Source organism: Anabrus simplex, chromosome 5 (assembly GCF_040414725.1).
Source record: "Anabrus simplex isolate iqAnaSimp1 chromosome 5, ASM4041472v1, whole genome shotgun sequence".
NCBI classification, from domain to species: domain Eukaryota; kingdom Metazoa; phylum Arthropoda; class Insecta; order Orthoptera; family Tettigoniidae; genus Anabrus; species Anabrus simplex.
This window is the reverse complement of record NC_090269.1, coordinates 219953762-219978627: the sequence shown is the minus strand read 5'-3', so window position 1 is coordinate 219978627 and position 24866 is coordinate 219953762. Positions and strand designations below refer to the sequence as shown.

Here is a 24866-nt window from a genome sequence, read left to right as displayed (position 1 = left end):
TGGGATTCATGAACCGCTGAATTCAAAGCGAAAGCTAACCAATGCAGGGGCCTGTCCCACCTAGAATGATCTTCATGATGATAGGCAATAAGAGCCGACCTCAGATTACGACTGACCCGTTCAGCCAGAGATGGTTGAGGATAGTAAGCAGAAGTAGTCACATGAGAAATAGACAGATCAAAACAGAATTTACGGAAGAGATTGGAGGTGAAAGCTTTAGCATTATCAGAAACAATATATTGACACAGACCAAAAGAAGCGAAGATGGAATTTAAATAAGAAATGGTGGAATGAGCGGTAGTCAGCTTAGTCGGAAATAACCAAGAAAATCTTGTGAAGCCATCTACACACACAAGGATGAACTTGTTGGCATTCCCCTTTGACTGGGGGAAGGGTCCTATGTAGTCGATGTAAAGACGTTCCATGGAGTGCGACGCTTGGTGAGAAGACAATAGGCCTAGCTTAGTGGACATGGTGGGTTTACTAAGCCAGCAAGTTTTACAAGCTTTTACCAATTCACGAATTTCACCGTCCATACCTTTCCAAATGAACATTTCTCGGATCTTTTCTCTAGTTTTAAAGATACCTAAATGCCCCCCTAATGGAGTCTCATGGTAGTACTTGAAGATCATTGGTACAAGAACAGCTGGAACCACAACTTTCATCTTTTGATCATGCCTCGACGGGCAACACAAAACACCATTCCTCAATACATAAGGGACGACATGTTCCCCAGAAGAAAGGGTTTCCATGATAGGGGCCAGCGTCGGATCTTCACGTTGATATTTTTCAAGATCCCTAAACAACATGGGAGCATCCGTTAGTATGGCATTTACGCCAGCAGGTATGGACTCGGGAAGTGAAGAACAGTCTTCCTGTTCAACGGGCTCTACATCATTAGAAAATATACGGCTTAGTCCATCTGCCACAACATTTTCCGTACCTCTAATATGCGTAACGTCAAACTGGAAGGCAGAAATTCTGATGGCCCAGCGGGCTGTACGACCCGTACGACGCGGCCTAGCTAGGACCCAGCTTAAGGCTTGGTTATCCGTTTCCAAGTTGAACTTGATATGTTCCAGATAGAGGGCGGGACGTTTCTAGAGCAAATAAGACTGATAAACCTTCAAGTTCATAGATGGAATACTTGGATTCTTGGGCCGACAATGTCCTAGAGGCATAGGCGATGGGTCGCCTCCCTAGTTCAGTCTCTTGAAGAAGGACTGCAGCTACCGCCGCCGACGACGCATCGGTTTGGACGATGAATTTCTTAGAGAAATTGGGCATAGTGAGGACAGGGGCATTACAAAGGGCTAATTTGAGATCTTCGAAAGTGGCTTGTTGAGAAGGCCCCCACTCAAATTTGATGCCTTTCCTACGAAGAAGATTCAAGGGCGCCGCTCTATTAGCGAAGTTAGGAATAAATTTCCTGAAGAAATTCACCATGCCTATGAACCTGGCAATACCTTTGATGTCCTTGGGAGGTTTGAAATCACGGATGGCCTGTGTTCTAGAATGATCTACCGCGACACCATCGGGCGACACAATATGCCCTAGAAATGACATGGAAGGCTTAGCGAAGGCAACCTTGGACAACTTCACCGTTAACACTGCCTTACGAAGGCGACTCAGGACCTCTTTCAGATGATCTAGTTGTTCTTCAAAGGTCTCAGAAAATACGACATCATCAAGATAATGGTATAGATACTCAAATTTGATGTCGGAGAAGACCCTGTCTAGCAGTCTCGTAAGCACGGCTGCTCCCGTGGGGAGCCTGAAAGGCACACGGTTGTATTCGTACAGGTTCCAATCGGTGGCAAACGCTGTAAGATGTTTAGATTCTTCTGCCAGAGGTATCTGACTATAAGCCTGATTGAGGTCTAAGATGGTGAAGAACTTAGCTTTACGAAACCATGAAAAACAAGAGTGAAGGTCTGGAAGGGGCACAGATTGTAACACCACCTTCCGATTGAGAGCCCTATAATCAATCACAGGCCTGAAGCCACCTTGGGGTTTCGGAACAAGGAAAATAGGCGATGAATACGCCGACTTAGAGGGCCGAATGATACCATCCTTCAACATCTGATCTATGATTTCCTTCAAAGCCTTCATTTTAGGTGGAGAGAGCCTATAAAGGGGAAAACGGACTGGAATCGAATCTGTAACCTCAATCTTGTATTCAATGAGGTCAGTAACATCAAGAGTATCAGAAAATACTTCAGGAAACGACTGACACAACTTGCGAATACTATCCGCCTGCTCCTCAGGTAGATGTCTAAGGTCTAACAACATCTCATCCTGGGTAGGCGAAACAGATGAACATGATACAGAATTACATTTTAATAAAGGGATTTTGAATTTACTAGCAAATTTGAAAGTGCACAACTTGCTCTGAAGGTCGAGCACTAGACCAGTGTAAGACATGAAGTCTGCTCCCAATATAATGGGGCAAGACAAATGCTTAGCCACCAACAGTTTTATTTTCCAAGTGAATTTAGAAATACGAATTTTGGCATACAGGAAACCTAAAATTTCTAATGGAGAGGAGTTTGCCGAAACGCATTGAACCAAAGACGAACAATAATCCGGAAATTTACACACAGATTTTAATTTGGAATACCATTCGGCCAAAATAATGGAACACACACTGCTAGAATCTAATAGAGCGGCTACAGGTTCATTATTCAATTCTATTTTGAGAAATGGAACAGGTGCGGGGGAATCCGCCGCAATCTTAAGACATTCTTTGGGACCTTCAAAAGATAAATTCGAAGACTGAGTTTTCCCTGAGATTTCGGCAGTTTTACTTGGGGATGAGCCTCGGAAAGAAGAGTTAGCCGACTCAGCCGAAGCCACTAGTCATTTTTGATTGTTGGTGGAAGTTGCACCCGAAGTTGAGCAGGAGGGAGTGCTATTCGAATTCGGGCAATTTTTGGCAACATGGGAGAAAGCGCCGCATTTAAAACAGCCTTGGGATGACCCTGCTCCATTCCTTGTCCCGCTAGATTTAATTAATGGACACTTGTTCCGAAGATGGTCAGGCGACCCGCAAGCATAACATTTACGGGGTGAGACGGGTCGGCGAGGTGGAGGCCGAGGATTACTAAAAGAAGGAGGGCGCTCCCTCGCCACACGTAGTGTGTCGGCATATCTAACCCCTTCAGCTGAGACAGCCATAGCTTCCAACTCGGCAAAAGTTTTCGGACGCGACGCCAAACACAAGTATGACCTGTAAGATGGTGAAATTCCTTCCACTATAGCCCGAACAATTTGATCTTCTGGAAAATGGAGGGCAAATACTCTGGTGTAGAATTTGATGTCTTGAATAAAGTCGGCAAGGTTTTCATCCAGACGCTGTACTCGGTAGTAGTACTTTTGAATTAGCGATGACCTAGCTCGAGCGGGGATAAAATTTGCCAGAAGGTGTGCATGAAACTCTTCAATAGTTGATTGTTCGGCAATTGCCCTAACTATTTTGTCAGACAGAACACCAACTGAATAGGGATAAATAATCTGCAGAATTTGACACGGAGAAAGAGAAAAAACAAGAGCATGATCTTGGAATTCAACAAAAAACCTTAAGAATGAAATTACGTCACTGGTAGAGTTAACAGAAAACTTTGAAATACCTCTGAGCAACATTGCTAAAGGATGGGGCAAACTGCTGAAGCCAGGTGACATAGTAGGTACAGGCCTAAGTGGCGGAGAAGCTGATTCAGAAGGTGCATTATTCAAAGAGGTACGATGTTCAAATTCATTGTCTAATGGGGCAGAGGTTTGTTGTACTCCTACTGATTTCCTATTTTCTTCTCCTTTAGAAGAGTCTTCCTCGCTAACTACGTTTACCGTAGCGGGTTGGTCGGTTTTGGGAGGGACTGCCCCAATTAACAATAGGCTAACCTTACTGGACAATTTGGAAAGGTTTTCAAGAAGAGCACTAGCCTCCTTCCCTTGAATGTCCTTCAACTTTAGAGACAACAGATCGTTAACTCTATTAGAAAAATAAAACAATCTAGCTTGCACACGTTTAAGTTGATTTGGAGAAGGATCATTTTCTTCAAAAAAACTAACTACGGATGCTACCTCGGTAGTATTGTCAGTGATCGTGGAGAGAGAGTCGTCAATCTCTTTCTCTCCCAAAGTTGGGATGGAAATAGGCAAATCAAGGGAATCTTTAAGCTTGTTGGTATCTACCGCAACCGTGCCTCCAGATTGCACATTTCTAATTGTTTATTCATAGATTAATTCCTCCTTGCGCAAATAGCCAGGATGGAGGACATCACGAGGGCCGGGCATGATGACAGACACTTTGGCTTTAATTAACGTACAGCCCCAGCATTTACCTGGTGTGAAAATGGGAAACCACAGAAAACCATCTTCAGGGCTGCCTACAGTGGGATTCGAACCCACTATCTCCCAGATGCAAGCTCACAGCACGCGTCCCTGACCACATGGCCAACTCGCCTGGTATAATAATAATAACATTATTATTATTATTATTATTATTATTATTATTATTATTATTATTATTATTATTATTATTATTATTATTGTCTTCTTCAAAAGACATTGCATGGTCGACTGCCTAAGGTGTCACCTTGAAATCTGCCAGTTACAATTCTAAATGTTATTCGGAAAGGTGAAGATGAGAGATGAAGGATGATTTTATGAAATTGTGAAGACGGCTTTCTGCCTTATTTCATCTTAGTTGTTCAGGACTGGGAGTAGGCATTTCCTCCATATCCTGCAAACATTATGGTTTTCCCACTAATACCCGGGTAGCTGATTGCAGTGGTTTCCCACTGGGTGATAGGGTCGCCACATCCCTACGCCTACCAACAAAATGAAAAAAGCACAATTTCTAACCTGGTCAACTTATAACAAAAAATGTTTGTAACAGACAATGTTACTAAACTGTAATTTTTCCCGAAGCCACTTATGCTTGCAAAACCTTGTTCCAAATTTAAAATGAAGGAAGAACTGATCACTCCTCAAAACTGAAAGAAAAATTATAATTCTTCTTTCTAATAATTTCTTTCTAATAATTATTAGAACCTGCATAAATAAAATATACCAGGTTGAAGGAGTCTGGAGAATCCTCCCCAATGAAACTGTCTATCGAGAGATTGACCGAGTTACCAGCATGATAAAGAAGAAAAGAATCTCTTATTTCTTTTACATCTTAATATTACCAGAAAACAGGATTTTGCGACAACTAGTGATGAGAAATCTGGGAAGGAAGACAGGAGGGCATTGGATCAAAGAAATTCAAGAGGATCTCAAAACAGTTGAACTCGAAGTTACAGATTCATAGGAAAGGAATAAAATAACCACCCTTCTTGAGAATCACAAATTTTCAACTTAAATGATGCACAGAAGGCCTGTAAAGATTTCAGACGAATTAAGAACACTGCGATCAGAAGTACTGGGCAGATAAGAAGAATCAAACAGTACAACTTTTAAAGAAAAAGTGTACATGGAAAATTCAAGTGGTCCAATGTGGCCAATAAAGTTAATGATAATAATAATTATTATTATTGTCTGGATTTCTTTCTTGCAGTCGCAGCTTGAAAGAGGCTGCAGGCCACAAGAATGTAGCACATATCCATTTCTACCATGTCCAAAGTGCACTGTGTTTAGAGGGACTCATACGTTTTGAGGAAGATAAAAGAGGCCTTTGCAGTCCCTTCTTCTTATCAGGTTCACAGTCCATCTTCATTTTCTGTTATCAGTTTATGAGCCAGCAGCAGAACAGGGTGTCTGAATTTTGTTCCACATGATGCAATTTTATGGATGTCATTATGAATAAGTAGAGAATTATTTGGCCTGAATTTTATGTGCTTCTCAAAAAAGGTCATTCAGTTTAATAGTACTGGCATAGACTACATAGGAGAATGAGGTATTTAATAACACTGTATAATGAATAATTCAACATATCTTTACTTACAAACCATGAAACTTGGTTATTTTATGTGTAACAGGATACAAGCATCTTTCAGAATCATGAAGAAATATCATCATCATTATAGAGACATCACTACCAAACGAGTTGGTAACATGGTAAGAATCATGTAGCTATAGGTTTGCATTCAGAATGTTGTGGGTTTGAACCCCATCATCAGCAGCCCTGAAGATGGTTTCCTGTGATTTCCTCAGCATCACTAAAAACCTCCATGTGTTAGTGCAACTTTAAAAGACTTGCTATAAAATAAGAACAACAAACAACAAAAATAGGCATCACTGGTGATCATAATTTTTTGTTACAGTTGTTAATGGTACAACGTCATGCAACAGATAACATAGCCGCGACTGCTATTGGTGTGGAAGACCTTTCACTCTTAACACAAAAGTAAAGATATCTTTTAAATGGCAGATTGGACTCTGCTTTCAGGGCGAGGTACTCGTCGGCAGCCCTGCATGCTCGCCGACAACAGTAAGTGTTTATGAATCTTCCTTTGAAAGGACATTTTTTTAACGACTGGGTCGTCAGCTTGTTGGTGATAACCTGCTCACCGTGATTTTATCACCAGTCACTTGAATTTGAGGCTGACGGCTTTTAATACTGTTCTTAATGAAAGTTTTGTTAAATATTTTTCTCCCTGGAGGAGTACCATAAAATTTACCTCTTCAAGAGCTTCTAATCTAGTCAATCATATATTACATTTTTCTTGTAATTTTCAATTAGCTTCAGCATTTCTTCATACCGATTTTTACTTTAAGGACTGCTTTGTTAACACCATGAAAGAAACTTTCTTGCCATCTAGACCACACCGAGTTAATGTCCACAGTGTTTAAAGATAATGGGGTGTTAGATGTTTTCTGAGAAGGTATGATATTAGTTCCCAGCCAGATTTTTTGTAGTTATAGACTTTTCTATTACACTTATTTACTGATGGTTTCTTGTATTTTAGGGTGGCTGTAACTGTTAGGTAGTCAGAAAAGCCGGGGATCACTTGTGTCTTCAATACTGAGGATTGTAGGTTAGTAAGGAATAAATCTAGTGTGGAGCTAGAGGTTTTCGTTATACGGGTTGGTTCAGTAATTAATTGATCAAGAAACAGGTCATAGAATGCTGTAAGGAAAGTTTCTGCCAATGGATCAATGGGAATAGGCAGGAGATGAGGACGATTGTGCTGCCAGTTAACTCCAAAGATAAAATCTCCAGTAATTTTAATATAAGGAAATCCTCCTTTTCAATACATACAAAACTGTTGCACATAAGTTATACTACAACATTTTTATAACTCTCCTCTCCATATTCACTCAACACACCACATTACAAACCACAACAGGAACATGCATTAGTAATTACATCCCTACACACGGGGTTGGTGTCACGAAGGGCATCCAGCCGTGAAACAGGATCAAATCCACATGTGCGACACAGTTCGCACCCGCGACTCCACACTCATTTTAAAAATTCACCCGCTTTTTTTTATTATTTCACCCCCTTAAGTGGATTTTCCAAAAAAAAGTGTTCATTTTTAAAAGAGATTCCAAGTACCAGTTTTAACGTCTGTAAAACTTTCAGTTTCTGAGATATATGTATCCTCATATAAAGAATTCAACTCCTTCCTCACTTCTTTTCACCCCCCACTCTCACCCCTTAAGTGATGTCACTGGGGAATGTCAGAGATCGGCCTGGATTGCCTGTTTTTGCTTCGCAGATTTCAGGCTACGAGCATTAAATGAGAACACCAAAACTGTCCTGTTACGTGCAGTCCAATGTTCTGAATTGCTGAAATCACTATTTACACTGCTTGATGTTGTGTTAAAAAAAGATTCTGAGAATTGAGGAAAACTACATTTCCAACATGACCATGTCTGTAACCCTGAATTAGTTTTCCTCAGTAGCGATATATTGATTTTTGCACATGTTCTGTGAACTGGCGAGTGACAAGATGTATATGTCACAAATAAATAACTGATTCACATGACCTTTAGAATTACACACGTTGTACGGACATAAAAATTCTAGGCTAATATAGGCAAAATATCAAATTTGTCATACAAAGACGAGACAAAGCTCAATTTAAGCCCCCTGATGCAAAGAACAAAACTCAGTAAGCCCTCTGGGCCTGAAAACCATGTTTTAAGGCACTCAAACCAATCATTATGGAGATATTGGCACCACACCACCCCTGCTCTAAGAATCAGACAAATGAATGAACTGCCATAACCATGGCAACGTCAGCTCCAGTATTCTTACGGCAGCAAGATTATCTACAATATATCACAAAAGCCTAACATGTTACCAACATGAAAATTGGTATTTGGAATCTCCTTGAAAAATAAAAGAACACAAATTTTTGTTTTCAGAAAATTAGCATTGAATTTATCGAAAGATCAAATGGTCAATATTAAAAGGTTCTTTCCAGTAGACCATTTAGATTGGGTAGCGCAGAAGGGGGTTTATCCCAATGACTGTATGGATAATTGGAATAGATTTGAAGAAACCCAGCTACCACCCAAAAAAAAAAAAGAATTCCACAGTCTATTATTGGAAGAAGATATAAGAGATGAAGAAAATCAGTTTGGGAAAAATTTTATATCCCAAACCTAGGCGAACATCATGACTTATACCTAAAAACTGATGTTTTGCTTCTGGCTGATGTATTTGAGAATATTAGGGAAACCTGTATGAAAGCGTATGAATTAGATCCAGAGTGGTATTTTACTGCATCAGGTTTAGTCTGGGACGCTATGCTAAAGATGACCAAAATAAAATTAGACCTACTGCATGATTACAACATGATTTTAATGATAGAGAAAGGAATTTGAGGCGGAATATCTCAGTGTATTAAAAGATACCTAAAGGCGACCCTGTCACTTCTAAGTGGACAAATCCCAAACATTTACCGACACCTAACCGTTTGAGCTACCACGGCAGGCAAAGATTGAGGTTTAATTTAAGAGTATATATACTTAGTTAACATTGAATATAATTCAAAAATATCTGGAAGAAGGTAGATTCGAACCACGAATAACAAAATACTAACTTAATATTATAACCACTCAGCTATCAGTGACATACCACAAAGTGGATTTAATAGGTTATATGAATTGAGATAACTGTAGAATACCAAGTAGTTCCTATATAAACAGACAGATAGTTCTTTTTTATAGTTTCTACTTAAAGTAACAGATGGCGTACTGAGTGCGCCTGAAGTTAGAACCCTTACTGACAGATCGCTGCAGTGTACTATCACATATTAACTCTGCATTATCTAAAACTGTGACCTTCACACGAGCTGTGATTACTAATGTGAGATATCACTTTGCTCGCAGAAGCAGTTAATCTTTCAACGGAAGCAGACATATGTCGCTCATGTTGCGCTCTTGAATATTATTGTTATAAAAATTATTTATACTCTTTCAATTCCGTTTTCCCATATTGAAAGTTTTACCTGGGGCAGGTTTCAAATGATAATTTACTGGAAATTTTTCTCAGGATTGTAATCCTCTTAATTTTTCTATAGGGGAAGAATATTCCGCATTAATTTTGATTTTGGGGGGGAAATTTTTGAAGTGAATTTAATACAATAATTTATGTTTGTGTGCATTCATCTTGGTTTTGGGCAAATTTTGATAGAAAATAATTTAATAAATATAGAAAATTCATGTATAAAATATAGTGCAGCAGTACCTAATTGAGGTAAAAAAAAAAAACACTGGTTTTATTCCATGTGCATATGTTTCTCTTTTTCCACTAATTTTGAAGCAAATTAATATAAAAATCAATGCCTATAACGTTTTCCAATATAAAAATATAAAATTTTCTAAATTGCACCAGAACTGGCCTTTTAGAACTACTATCACCCTTTCCTTTATACACAGGGGCTACTATAGCAACTCTTCATTCATTTGATACAAGTCAATCTTCTGAGGTTTAGGAAGTAAGCAGGAGTTCATTAAAACATGTCAAAGCACACAAAGTCTTAAACAATTAAATGAATATGACACCAACCTCGTGAACAAGGAATATGCACGTGGTAAAAAACGTACACACACACGTGGAATGAATGTAATTCTTCTTCTTCTTCTTCTTCTTCTTCTTCTTCTTCTTCTTCTTCTTCTTCTTCTTCTTCTTCTTCTTCTTCTTCTTCTTCTTCTTCTTCTTCTTCTTCTTCTTCTTCTTCTTCTTTATAACTTAATGGGCTTCGCTAACTGCAGTATACCCAGTCACTGCAACGAATGTAATTAGTCCAAAGAATACAGGAAACTGCACAACATGAAGTTATAACACAAAAACCCGAACACTTAAGAAAAATATCATAACCTTAAAAGGCTAAAACATTCTTGATTTTAGTATGCACAGAAAATCAACAGATATGGTTCTTTAAATGTCTGGAAGTACTGTTCGTAAACAAAGAACAACACTCGCTTGAAGAAAGAATTTTACCTAAGATTCACACAGAAGAACTGTAATCCCGGCTTTAAATTCAATTCCAATAACGACACAAACATCACACGGGTAAAAGTACCAATCATATCAAAGAATGAGTTATCGACTATCGTGGACTTACCTTCGACCAAGACCGAGTGTGCAAGACCCACGCAAACAATCGATTGTACGGAAGTGTAGCTATTATCGAATGCTGTTTCAAATTTTTGTCCGCGAAATCGTAATATGACACTGTCCATCCGTAAAACCGTAAAATGCTGCAATTTCCATACATTTTATGGATAAACCGTAAAAGATTGCAAGTATGAACTTACCAAATCCTCGTGAGCGAAGCCATGGGTAACAGCTAGTCTTTGTATACATATATCCTTGTTTCCAGGATTTTATCTTTGGTTTTATACCTCACTTTTTGTTTACTTTCCATTAGGAAATATTATTATCTTACTCACTCGAGAAATGTATTGAGCAAGGAGAGAGAAGAAGAAAATATACTTACCAAACAAGAAAAAGATAAATATAACCCCATGTTTGTCAAAAGGAGTATAATTCGTCATAATTTTATCAAAAGATACACTGATAAGACATACCTTGAGACACCCAGGACTGACTTATTAATTAGTTTCAGGTTTGGGAAAGATATGTATGGGGTAGGAATAATAATAATGTTATTGGCTTTACGTCCCACCAACTACTTTGACGGTTTTTGGAGAAGCCGAGGCGCCAGAGTCCCGCTAGAGTTCATTTTAGGTGCCAGTAATTTACGGACATGAGGCTGACATATTTGAACACCTTCAAATACCATCGGACTGAGCCAGGATCGAACCTGCCAAGTTGGGATCAGAAGGCCAGTGCCTTAACCCTCTGAGCCACTCAGCCCAGCAGGAGTGGTAGTAGAAGGAAGGCTAAGGCATAATAGCATGTCACACTTGTCTGCAATAATAACCAATAGAAAATAAGATTCACAGAGTATGGTGGTGTTTTCTGTAGACTGATGAGCCAAACAATAAAATATACTTTGAGTCCTTGTCATCATCATTATTATTCAACCATCTCCACTTTCCACGGTATGGTGTAAGGCCGCGTGCACACCAAGCGCGCTTCGCATAGTGTGTCGCGTGTTGCTCAACGCTAAGCGTCACGTTAAGCATAACCAGTGCTTTGTTTCTAGGCCAGGTGTTCACACCGCCCGCGCTCTGCTGCGCTGGACGCCTACCTTACAGCTAAGCGAAGCGCCAGACAACGCACAGTGTTGGTTAATTGCTTAGCGTTACCTAGCTGGTTCTGAAGCTATGGAAGAAGAAATTATTCATGCAGTGTTTCAAAGAGAAGAAATATGGAACCCAAGACACAAAAACTATAAAAATGTAACTGTTTTGCAAAATAAGTGGACTTATGTATCTACAACAGTTTTATCGCATTCCTACAGTAAACATATACAGTAATATTACTTCTACTGTCACACTTTATTGGGCTCAACATTGTGACAGAATGAAATTGCGTATGGATTTTAGTGTCGGAAGTGTCCGAGGAGAAGTTCGGCTTACGAGGTGCAGGTCTTTTGAATTGACACCCGTAGGTGACCTGCGTCGTGATGAGGATGAAATGATTATGAATACACACATACACCCAGCCCCGGTGCCAATGGAATTTACTAATTATGATTACAATTTCCGACTCTGCTGGGAATCGAACCCAGGACGGCTGTGACCAAAGGCCAGTACGGTAACCATTTAGCCATGTAGCCGGACACTTTGTGACAAAGTGCATAGAATTTATAATTTTGTAAATGGAGGGTGGTAATATGAAATATGCAGGCAAGGAGTGGGCTTGGAAGTAAATATAATATTTGAAACACATTTACTTCACTTTTGTTATGATGATAAATTGTGTACGCTAATTGTAACAGTATTGTAAAATACTATTTATAATTATTATATAAAGAGCGTGATTTAGCCGGAAATTTAATTTCCATGTGTTTGATGCACGGTGCTCCTGGACAATTGGGAAAATTGAATTTCTCCCCTCCGCTACTTGTCGCACATTTCATTTGTAGGGTTTGGAAGGTCAAAGGTATTTTTTGTCATTCTTAAGTAATCATAAAATTTATCGCGATAAAGTCTTGCATCTCTGTACAAACGATGGAATTCTCCGAAATTCGTTCTTCATTACATTCATGAATCCACTTTCGATTCTTCTTTCTAATTTTTAATTTTAGGTAACTTATCCATCAGTAAACTGTTTCTAGTGTACTTGGATAACGGAATTAGTTTGTGACGACCCTAAAACGCCTCGCGCCAAACAAAGCTGAGAGCACGGCGTAGAGTTTTCGGTGTGAACAGCAAGCACGCCTTGCGCTATGCATAGCATTTCACGCTACACGCAACACACAATGCGAAGCGCGCTCGGTGTGCACGCGGCCTAAGAGTGCTCTCCATTTCCGTCTGCAGAGGTACATTCCTTCCTCTTCAACTTTACATCATTCTATGTCTCTTCCTTGCAGATCTTCTTTCAGTCCTCATCAAAATAAAAATAAGAAATTAAGTAAAATAGAGGATTTAATCATGTACTTACCCATAGTGACATACCAGCATTCTAACACCAAGTTTGTGATACCAAATATTTCTCTCAGCAACAGTCATAGTTTTTGGGGCTAAAGCCTTATCCACAAACACCACCTTCCTCTGCTTCAGTGCACCATTTTCTGCATAAAATAAATTATTAATTCCATATTAGGTCCACAAATATTACAACCTTCACTATTATTATTATTATTATTATTTATTTTCCACTAATTGTAGTTACAATTTAGGGATGGTGAATGGAGAAAGGGCATAGCCCCATATACACAAAAGTGCCTCCATCACCACTTAAAATTATAATATACAAATATACAATTACATTCTACATGATGTTCTTATATACAGTTAAAATATTTACATAGGCATATTTACATACAATAATACTCACAAGACCTGTTCAACATTCAAGTCATGACACACACACACACACACACACACACACACACACACACACACACACACACACACACACACACACACACACACACACACACACACACACACACACACACACACACACACACACACACACACACACACACACACACACACACACACACACACACACACACACACACACACACACACACACACACACACACACACACACACACACACACACACACACACACACACACACACACACACACACACACACTCTCTCTCTCTCTCTCTCTCTCTCTCTCTCTCTCTCTTCAGCTAGGCCGGCTCACTCATACACATTTACCGTCTCAATCACTCGGGACCCCATAACTTTCATCCATCCTCCCACTCATACTGAACATTCTCACAGTAGATAAATTATGTTTTGTACAGAAGGTTTCGTTATATGTACATCCGTTTTACGTCTTTACAGAAATTTTCTGCAGGTAGTTCTTTTATCTGCGATGGGAGTTCATTCCACAACCGAGCAGAACAACTAAAGAAGCCACTTTGATATGATGCTGTTCTTGCAAATGGAGGGAAAAGGGACACACCTCGACCTCTTTGAGCGGAACGATAGTTCAGCTGTAAGCGGTTGAAAGGGTTTATATGAATGTTACCTGCGAGGGATTTTCTCAGGAAAGTAATATCTATTTGTTTACAGAGGGATGTTATGGAGGGCAGTGACCTGGCTGGATTTAAATGACCGTGTTGAGTAATTAGTCGTTCTGCTCGGCGTTGAACTCTCTCTAGTTTCGTCATGTTCTCCACTGTAGTAGGGTGCCAGGAAGGAAGCCCGTACAACATTATTGGGCGTACTAATGACAAATAGGCTGTCTGAACGGCTTTCTTCCTGGCTCCCAGTAGAGATCTGCGGATGAATCCCAGGACTCTGTATGCTTTACACCTTATTTCCTCAACATGTTTATTCCATTTTAAATTGCTGCAGATGTGAATGCCAAGCAATTTTATTGAGGTACAAGGCATCAGGTTTTTACCACACAGTGAAATTTCGTGTTGTAACTGTGATCTTGCTCTAGTAAAGCGGATATATTTACATTTCTGTACATTTATACACATTCTATTTATTTTGCACCACAGAACCACGTTATCGAGATCTGACTGTAACTTATTTACGTCGTTCTCATTGCGAATGGCTCTGTAAATGATGGTGTCATCAGCGTACTGTGCCATAGAAGACGATACACAACCTGGCAGATCCAGCGTAAATATTGTGTACAGCAGCGGCCCTATCACACTACCTTGAATCACACCCGAGGTGACTGAGGTTTGTTTTGACCTGGCCCCACTGAACACAACGCTCTGCGTCCGACCTACCAGGAATGATCGAAACCATGCCTGCAGGTTGCCTTGAATGCCATACTTGTTAAGTTTTAACAACAGTCGTTGATGAGGTACCTGATCAAAGGCCTTACTCCAGTCGAGAGTTACGCAGTCCACTTGGGATATATTAGACTGGTCCAGGGAATGTTGCCACTCATCAATTACTGTTGTTAAAAGTGTAGTACAGGATTTTCCAGGGAGGAATCCATGTTGGTTGTTATTCAACAGGTTTCTCTCATTCAGAAAATCCAGCACATGTTTAACAATTAGGCGTTCCATGCATTTACATAAGCCAGATGTAATAGAGACTGGGCGATAGTTGTCTACATTTTCCCTGTCACCATCTTTGAATACGGGAACGACATTTGCTTTCTTCCATTCTTCTGGAACAGTCCCACTGTTCATTGAAATGTTAAATATTGCACAGAGAGGTGCTAATGCTTCTGCACAGCGATGGAGAATTCTGGCCGGCACGTTGTCTGGGCCGTTCGCAGCATGAGGTCTAGTTCTCCGAAGACTTGTTGCGACCTCGTTAGCAGTGAAGTACAAGCTAGTTAGGGGCAGAAAGGGAGGGGTTGACCTTGGAGTGAACATGTCTTCATTCTTGTCAGCAGTGGAGAAGTTATTTTTAAATTTACTATTGAATGTGTCTGCTATTCCTTGGGGAGAGGAAACTGATAGTCCGTTGTACTTGAAGACGGATGGAGCACTTTTGCCACTTTTGTTTCTAATGAAAGCCCATAGCTCTTTACTATTAGAACTAAGGCTGTGGATATATGAACTGTAGGCATCACGGATTAATGATTTGAGTTTGTTCCTAGCCAGTCTGTACTTCTCCCACCTACTGTCACTTGGGTTTTCCTTCCATTTCCTGTATAAACAATTTCTCTTTCGAATACCTGATGTTATCTCTTTATTGATCCATGGCGTTTTTCGCTTATTAGAGATAGAAACTTTCGGCACAACTTGATCGACACATTCAAAAAATATTTTTTTCCAGTTTTCCCAGATCTCGTTGATATTTATATCGCCGGTGAAGGACGCGAGGGGAATAGGAAGACTTTTTGATAGAAGAGAGGAAAGATCGTTCCAGTTGGTGCGGGAAAAATTATATATTGTTCTGGAGTGGAGTTTTGCGGAGGGTTTTCTGTAGCTCAAAGTTGTAATTATGGCTTGGTGATCACAAAATCCAGGTATTACGTCCAGAAACTGGACGGATGATGGAGAGTTAGTAAGGAACAGGTCTAGTGTGGAGCGGGAATTTTGAGTAATACGAGTTGCCTCGAACACTAACTGATGGAGGAAAATGTCGTAGAAGGTGGAGAGAAAACTATTAGCAAGAGGATTGTTTGGTACTGGGGCGGCATTTCTAGACCAAGTAATTTCAAGATTGAAGTCACCAGCAATATAAATTGCGTCATAATTATTCTGTACTTGTTGCACACGATCCAGAGAGGAGAGCAAGGCATCGTTCATTGTTTGTGAGGACTTCGGTGAACGATATACAGATCCGATGAGGAATTTATTACTACCGCACGTAATTTCTACCCACACGGCTTCAGCTGTCGTCTCCAACTCGGGACGTCTAGTTGGATTACACTCTGGTTTTGCGGCAATAAGAACTCCGCCTCCTGTGGTTAGAGTGCGGTCCTTACGGAACAGGATGAAAGAATCTGGTAGCACTTCTGAGTCATTAATTGTGTCTGAAAGCCATGTTTCACTGATACAACAGAGGGATCTAGGCTTGAGAGCGAAGCGAGAATATATTCTTTTCTACCTAGATAGTAGAAATTATGTTTTAGTATCAACATGGAATATTGATTGCAATATGATTTTGGAACTATAATTGATCCTAGTTCCTCCAGATTTAACACTTATGCAGCCTGATTATGTTATTCTTTGTTATGCTTATCAATAAGAAATATTTTTAGCAAGGAAATACATATGTTTCATTAAGTATTCTTCACTTGAGAGTTCTCTGCAACACTGGCATGCAGAAAGAATCACGTAGAACCAACACTGAAATTTAGTTGGCTAACATTAGGAATAAATGAGAGTTCCTCCTCCCATACCTGCCAACTTTACAAAACCAAAAATCAGGAGATTTTGATACGAAAATCAGGAAAAATCAGGAGGAACAATTGGTCAAAACTGCGTATTCTACATGTCTTGTGCAATACAAGAGTACTATGGTATATATTGTAACACTCATTATCTCAAAACCCGAATGTGACTGGGCGAGTTGGCCGTGCGGTTAGGGGCGCGCGGCTGTGAGCTTGGATCCGTGAGATAATGGGTTCGAATCCCACTGTCGGCAGTCCTGAAGATGGTTTTCCGTGGTTTCCCATTTTCACACCAGGCAAATGCTGGGGCTGTACCTTAATTAAGGCCACGGCCGCTTCCTTCCAATTCCTAGGCCTTTCCTATCCCATTGTTGCCATAAGACCTATCTGTGTCGGTGTGACATGAAGCCACTAACAAAAAAAACTCAAATGTTGCTATACGAGGATACAAAGCTAAAAATTACACATTTCTATTCCCTCACAGGAAGTATGTGAGTGAGATGATCGGTCTCTGGTAAGTCTCAAAAATAATAAAGGTGTTCTTTTAATTCACCTATTCAATACTTTCATTTTCACTTATAGTGGTTACATAAACAGACTATCAGTTAAATGGGACACGTTTTGAGCTTAATTTAGGGCATCTTCAGCCTAAAACCAATCTTCAAGAGTACATCAAATATTAAATATGGAAGCTAAAAGTTGAGCTAGTTACTAAAAATCGGGACATAAAAATGTGAAAAAAATTATACATTATACAAACATGTTAATGGAAACACTGTCACTGATTAAACTATAATCTTGTCGGAGACTAAAATTTCTTCCATTAAAATTCTAATTAAAATAGTTCATTTAAAATTGTTAGTGGAATACCACAGTGATAATAACATAATGCCAACGACATGAGGGCGTGAACACAAGCACTAACGTGAATGTTATAAATACAACATGTTCAAGGCCGCTGATGAATCTGAGTATAAGGTGAAACAGAAGCATCAGTTGAAATATTGTAGAAGTGGCCCTAGCATCGGTAGGCAAAATTAGTGTCTGAAACCTTGTCAGGAAATGTCAGTAGATACTGGAAAATGTTCTCTGTAGGAGAAGGAAAGGATGAATTAAGAAGTTGAACGCAAGGAGAGAATTCTGATTACATAGTTTGGAACAGATGAGGACTTACATGTTAGTTGAAAGTTGTAATCTATTATCAACTGTTGTGTTGGTTGACCTCCTTATGAACTTCAACTGGATTTGTTTTGGCATGAAATAGTTGTGATTCTTTTGACTGTGATCATTGTGTTATAAACATCAACTGGAATTTCTTCGGCATGAAATAGTGTTAATTTTTGGTCTCTGATCATTGTGTTAGTTGTTTTTAGATCTTTATGACTTAATTTTTGCATTGCTTTGCTAACTGGCTGATGACGACACTTCAAATGTGTTGAAATCGGTCCCAAATAAACAAGTTGTAACTTCAACTTAACATCGGAGTATTGAAAGGTGGATCCTTCCTTCTATTTAATATTGTATAATGCCTTGACTATCGAAAAAGGTGATGAGCATCGTTTTGATGCATGACTTTTCGGCTCTGACCTTTTTCCGACGAGGGGATCCTGGAGATCGCCATTCCATGCTTTGCTGTTTCGTTTCAGGGTCGTACCTGAGACACCACCTTTCAACCTCAGTGACGATACAGTTCAAGAAATTTGGTGTTGCATCTGCCGTTTCGACAAAATCCTGTGAAGCCTCTAAACGTGCCTGCTTCTGATCGTCAGTCAAGTGATGTGGCACAAGACGAAAACACGTTTTCCTCTTCCCTAACTTCTGGGTAACGATTTGTGGCATGGATTCACGGTTAATCTGCAGTTCATCCGCTATCATGAGCACAGTTAATCGCCGATCGTTCGTGATTAATGTCCTCACGTTCTCAATGTTTTCATCACTGATGGCGGTTGCCGGTCTTCCGCTACGGAGGTTGTCAGAAACACTTTCCCGGCCTCCTCGAAAACGGGCGCACCACTCGTACACACATTTCAAGGACAATGGTTGATCTTCATAAAAATGTACCAGCATTAAATGTGTCTCTTTCAGTGTCTTGCCAAGCTTAAAACAAAAGTGTACGTTGATCTTTTGGTCGTTCATGTTCCTGTTCACAGTTCAGAACCAATGCACTAAACACGCATTGTGTCAAACAGGTTTTACACGGCACACACACACGATGCTCAACTGAACAACGTTGGGAGCAGATGGTCAAAACCTGCTGCTACGCAGGTGCAGCGTTGCATGTCACCAGTGTTGCTGGATCGACCGTTCCTGACTTCATTCACCGAACTTTATTGTCACAGGCTGTATATCTTTACATCAGATTTTTAAAATTTTTCTCTAGGAAAACATTGCCAAAGGGATGATATCATGAAAAACCTGTGCACTGATGAATTACCAAGCTGGAATTTAATTTGGTCCTAGAAATGAGTTTCCTGATTCTTTACGTTTTATTCAAATTTTAAAAAATCTTCGTTGTTGCTGGGTGAAACAACCTTAATTTTCACTTATGTGACCACAGAGCTTTTTTTTTTTCAATATTCAAAATACAATAGAGGTTTCTAATTGTTACGGGGATACCGTGGTGGCCAGAGGTGAAAGAAGGTGTGGACATGAATGGGTCTATATGAGGCAATAAGAAGATTAATTTAAAACTTTAAAATCAGAGCTATATTTCTTTATCTGCTGGTTTTTTTAGATGCAAAATTTTACCAAAACAAGTCGCTCAGCAACAGAACAAGATTTCAGGTACAGAACTAGCTCATTAGCTTAGGTACAAAGTTGGAGAAATCAGAAAAAACAACAAAATTGTCAATTAATAATCTGAGCTTAAAGTTCCCAATCTTACAGATGTCACTTGAGCACTATTGCTCCATCCACTCAGTAGTCAAGGAGAAAGATCTCCCAATTTCATTTACAGAGTATTCACAATGTATAATCTTCCAAGAGCACCTTTTGCTCCACAAAATTATCTAGGAAACCACAACGTTACTGCCTTCCAAAAGGCACCATTCAATATTCACATTATTATATCTACATGAATAGAAAGAGCATCTATGCTCTATAAATTTATCTAGGAGACTGTGCTCCAAACCTTATACCCTTACAGCCTTCTCAAGGCAACCTTCAACTTTTACATTTATAACCAGAGCATCTTTGCTCAATAAAATTTACACTTTCCAGGCCTTTCTAGGCACAACCTACATTTAACAAGAACATATTAGCTGTCTTCTAGGCTCAACAGCCTGCCTATTTAGACAAAAGAAATGATACAGGGGTATCGAATATCCATTCTACCAGGCCTTTGTGGAAAAACTACAGGTTCAAGTTACTGGCTCAAAAATCAAAATGAGATAGAGGCCGACACTTGCACTCCTTGAAATTTGCAATTAAAAGATTAAAACCCTATTTGGGCTTTTGGCCCGAAGTTACAGAGTCTAAGCCTATGGCCCGAAGTTACAGAGTCTAAGCCTAAACTACCAAGGTGACTAGATAGAGAGAAAATTTAAATTACAACGATTTCAAACTGAAACACGTTACGAAAACATAGTCACCTCAAAATCAAGTTGATGGGGAACTTGAGAGGGTAACACACTCTCTATTCCTGGATTTCAGCAAAGTTCTATTGACTTGTTTGAAATCTACATTAGAAGTAGAAATTTACATTTTCGGAAATTTAAGGTTACATTATTAAAGATTGGAAACCTTCCCCTCGAGCTAGCTTTCAGAGGCTATCACATAGTTATATAATGGCTGCCATTACCTTAAGCTGATGGAATACACGATGATGGATGAGACGCCCCTACCTCCTCTATTAATACACACTCAGTAGACTGGATGATCAATAAGACAAGGTGGCTCGAAAACGTGCCAGCTTTTATACCTGAGAGGAAGGTTTTAGAGAGCTCTGGGCTAAGGCCCGACACACCTCCAAATTTTATTGGATAATTAAATAGATTCAACAAAACGATTATTGGTTGAAAATTAAATACACAAAATTTTCTATTGGCCAACTTCTCAAATTGGCGGGAAGAGATAGAAGTGTAGCAAACTGTAATACACCAAAAACAAAGAATAATCAACTCAGTTTAGGAAACCTAGGAATACAAAATTACTTAACAATTTTAATAGTTCCTCTTTACGCCAGACGGCATGATATAAGTTTCTTTAGTAGAGACATCAGAGAAGAAAAGTCCAAACTTCTAGCACAAGTTGTTGCAAACTTCGTATATCAGATGGCATTCCTCAAGGTGCTTCATTTGAATGAACAGGGCGGGTGTACTAACGTTTAGCCTGATCCTTCCACGACTCAGATTAACAGATATGATTTTTTGGGGCGTTTATTCTATGTGAAAGAGTCAAACTACAGAGAAACACTATTTTGCAAAGACTGTTCAGCTTCTTCAGAAGTGAACTATGTCCAAATATGACTGATCTACATCGCATAAACCTAAAAAGAATATTATGTCTAAATTCAATTGACTTTTCATATTTGATCTAATAAATGTGATCATGTACAGTGAATTAATTTGGAAAATATACATTATGATCATTTCAATCTTCAGTGAAAACAATCGCTACCTGATAAGTCTTGTTAGTTTTACAAGTAGTAATATGATCAAAATTGCTCCCTTATGAGGCTAAAAATATTGGAGAAGTTATACAAGGAAGTAAGACTTAAAACACTTCCTGAAATTTAACATGAGATTTCAATCTTGCTTCTTTAAAAATAATTCATTAAATCAAATGGAACATACCTCGGTATTTAATTTCTTTGACAGTTACAGGGATATCCCAAACTTTATCAAAAGGAACCAGGTTGTTGATGATGGTCTGTAGTCCACCCGATGAAATAACAACATCTGCTCCGTGAACTCCAGCTAAGTACTCTGCATTCTTATCCTTGCTTACTGCAAGCACGAATATATTCAACAATAATATTAAATATGGGTAGTAAAGCATCACAGAAAAATGTTACATGCACAAACTATTACTGTATTAACTCAAATATAAAACAAGGTATTTTTTTTTTGTTTTGTTTTTTCTATTGACAGTTTAGTTTGAAAATACAAGGATTATCTTATAAAGTCAGTTTAAGACATACCATTCAGGGTTTAGTTTTCATAGTACACTGTCATGACACTGACTAGTGCTGCAAAATGATCGCTTACCCAGGTGAGAACAAAGGCAGCTGGGCATAGTGAATTACTCTATGCTACATAGTATCAAGGTTACAAATAGAGGAGGCATTAACTTTGGGAGCCTTTATAGCTTGTACAGGTATTATTATTATTATTATTATTATTATTATTATTATTATTATTATTATTATTATTATTATTATTATTATTATTATTAATTGCAAGCCTTTGTGAATTACTAAATGCTTCCACAATCCTCTATTTGTAACTAACTCTGGGGTCTCATTTAGTTCCATTCTTCTTTACTTGAAACCATTACAAACCGAGTCTAACTATCGTCATCTTGGTCTCCTTCCAATTATCTTACTCTCCATGACTGAGTCCATTATTCTCCTAGGTAACCTATCCTCCTCCATTCCCTTCACATGACTCCACCACCAAAGCCAGTTAATGCATACCAATTCATCCACTGAATTCATTCCTAACTTAGCCTTTGTTTCCTTACTAGTATATAAGCCTGTCTTTGACTACAGTGGAACTGGGATAATTCAAATATTTTGCTTGGTCCCTAGAATTTTGTATGTAAACAATGTTAAAAAAATCATGGGTAATTTGGATTTTATTTTGGTTAATTCAAAAATTTTACCTCAACAATACAGCAGAGTACTTATAGAATTTCACAACTCGTGTTTTCTCAACAACAAGCTGGAATGTGTTGGAATGGGCTGAACGTGAGAAAGTTCTGACTCCTTACTCCTCTGGGCTGCCTGTGAGGTCAGTGTCCTTTCCTCCTACCCATCCTGCCCCTACCAAACACTCTTTTTTCTTGTTTTGAACTGACTGTGACATCACAGAGTCAAGTGGTCGAGTATGCTTAGTGATTACGGCGCTGTTTCGAGAGACTGCATTGTTTGATCTTTTGTTGATTGTGGATCATGTGACAATGTCCTTGTCAAAACCTAAGACGTACAAATTATGAACTTTAGACGAAAAGGTAGAAGTGATTAGGGAAGTGGGAAAGGGTCTAAAGAAGAATTCTGAAACTGCTAAGGAGTTCAGAATCCCACCTAACACACTATCGACTTATTTGAAAAATTAAAAAAGAATTTGAGCAGTGGAACTGTCAGTGGGAAGGCAGGAAAAGGACAAGGGAACCGGAACACCCAGATGTAGACAACTATGTTTTGAAATGGTTCAAGCGGGCGCGAGGCAAGAAAATTCCAATCAGTGACACTACTTTATCACGAAAGGTTTGCCTTTGAATAGGGGAAACATGGTTTCACAGCCAGCACAGGGTAGCTGGATGGTTTCAGGGAACGGAACAAAATTCATTTTAAATCTCTTTGGTGGTGAGAGCGTGGCTGTTGATCAGTGTGAAGCTGAACGACGGAAGAAAAACCTGCAAGAGGTGATTGAGAACATGGAGCCTTAAAACATTTTCAATGTTAATGGGACAGGTCTTTTCTTTAAGTGCACGCCACACAAAACCATAGCATTTAAAGATGAAAAATGCCATGGAAGAAAGCTTAGCAAAGAAAGAGTTACACTGCTGGTTGGAGCAAACATGGATGGGTTGGAAAAACTATCTTTGTTGATGATTTGGAAATCCGCTAATCCTCGATGTTTCAAAAATGTAAAAAACAGCTGAGTATGCAACCAGTGGAAGAGCTTGTGAATGACAAGCAACATTTTAGAGAAGTGGCTGTTAAAAAGAGATGAAAAGTGTCGCAAAGCAAAACGAAAGATTACTCTCTTTATTGAAAACTGCACTGCTTACAACAGCATTCCGCCTTTGGAAAACATGAAGGTGATTTATTTCCTGCCTAAAATGACATCTGATGTTCAGTCCATGGACCAGGGTATAATAAAAAATCTGAAACACTTCTACAAGAGATTGTTGGTCGAAAATATTCTCACAGAGGACTGTAACGCTCTTAAAATTAAAGTTGACATTCTCCAAACCTCAAGAATGTATAAGCAAGCATGAGATCAGATGTCAACCGAAACAATAACAAACTGTTTCAAGAAAGCTGGTTTCTTGATAAAAGAGTGACAGTGCCAATGAGACTTGTAGATGAAGCCCTGCCTTCAGCTGACAGTCGGGAAGACATCATGTCTGTTCTTATCTCCTATGAAGAATTTATCAATGTTGATGAAGATGTCACTGTGTGGCGAGCTCACTGACGCGGACGTAATCTCCTAGACAATAAGCAAATCCCACCAAGCTGCAAACTGGAGATGAGGACATTGGTTCTTTAGAGGACCAGGAACGACTGATACCCAGGGCGGCCGAGACATCCAATTATGTCCATCAACTCAGGTTATTTTTTGAAAATCAGAGCAATGTAAGTGATCCTATTTTTTCAGGCACTAAATCATACATTATGGGTGAGAGAATTAAATCAAGATAGGAAGCTATGATCTCCGATTTTTTAACAAAGACCAATTGTGATTTCTAATGGTGTTAAGACAACACATACGATATTTTAAGTACCTACCTAATGTCTAAATACTATAGTATGTATAAACAGATAAAGGAGACTGTAAAATAAGTATGCAACACCAATAATGTCTTAGATGAAGTTTCTTTTGTAAAATCTAACATTGGAGTTATTTTTGTAACCTTATTGTTTAATTAAAATTTTTAATGGTCCCTTGAGGGTCGAATTATCCAAATTCCACTGTATCTATAAAGTAATTGGAAATTCTAAATGGACTAATAATATCTTAGGAATAAAAGTTGAATATTTCAGGTTTTATGCGGCATTTGAATGGAATCAAAACAGGTATTGTAGTATTTCCTTAGAAAACATATTGAGTGCAGTTGTAGCTCAGGGTTGTATTCTGACGTCTATGGATTTGCGTACTCTTGAGA

At 39.0% G+C, this 24866-nt stretch overlaps 1 protein-coding gene across 1 annotated transcript in view; it reads right to left on the bottom strand.

The window, feature by feature from the left end:
- LOC136874783 (little elongation complex subunit 2) overlaps positions 1 to 24866 on the bottom strand; it is a 325510-nt gene that overhangs the window by 79565 nt on the left and 221079 nt on the right. Inside the window, exons 7-8 of the mRNA XM_067148455.2 lie at positions 21608 to 21760; positions 12977 to 13106 (exon numbers count right to left, since the gene is read on the bottom strand). Coding sequence (XP_067004556.2) covers positions 12977 to 13106; positions 21608 to 21760 — 283 coding nt within the window. The remainder of the gene's footprint in view (positions 1 to 12976; positions 13107 to 21607; positions 21761 to 24866) is intronic.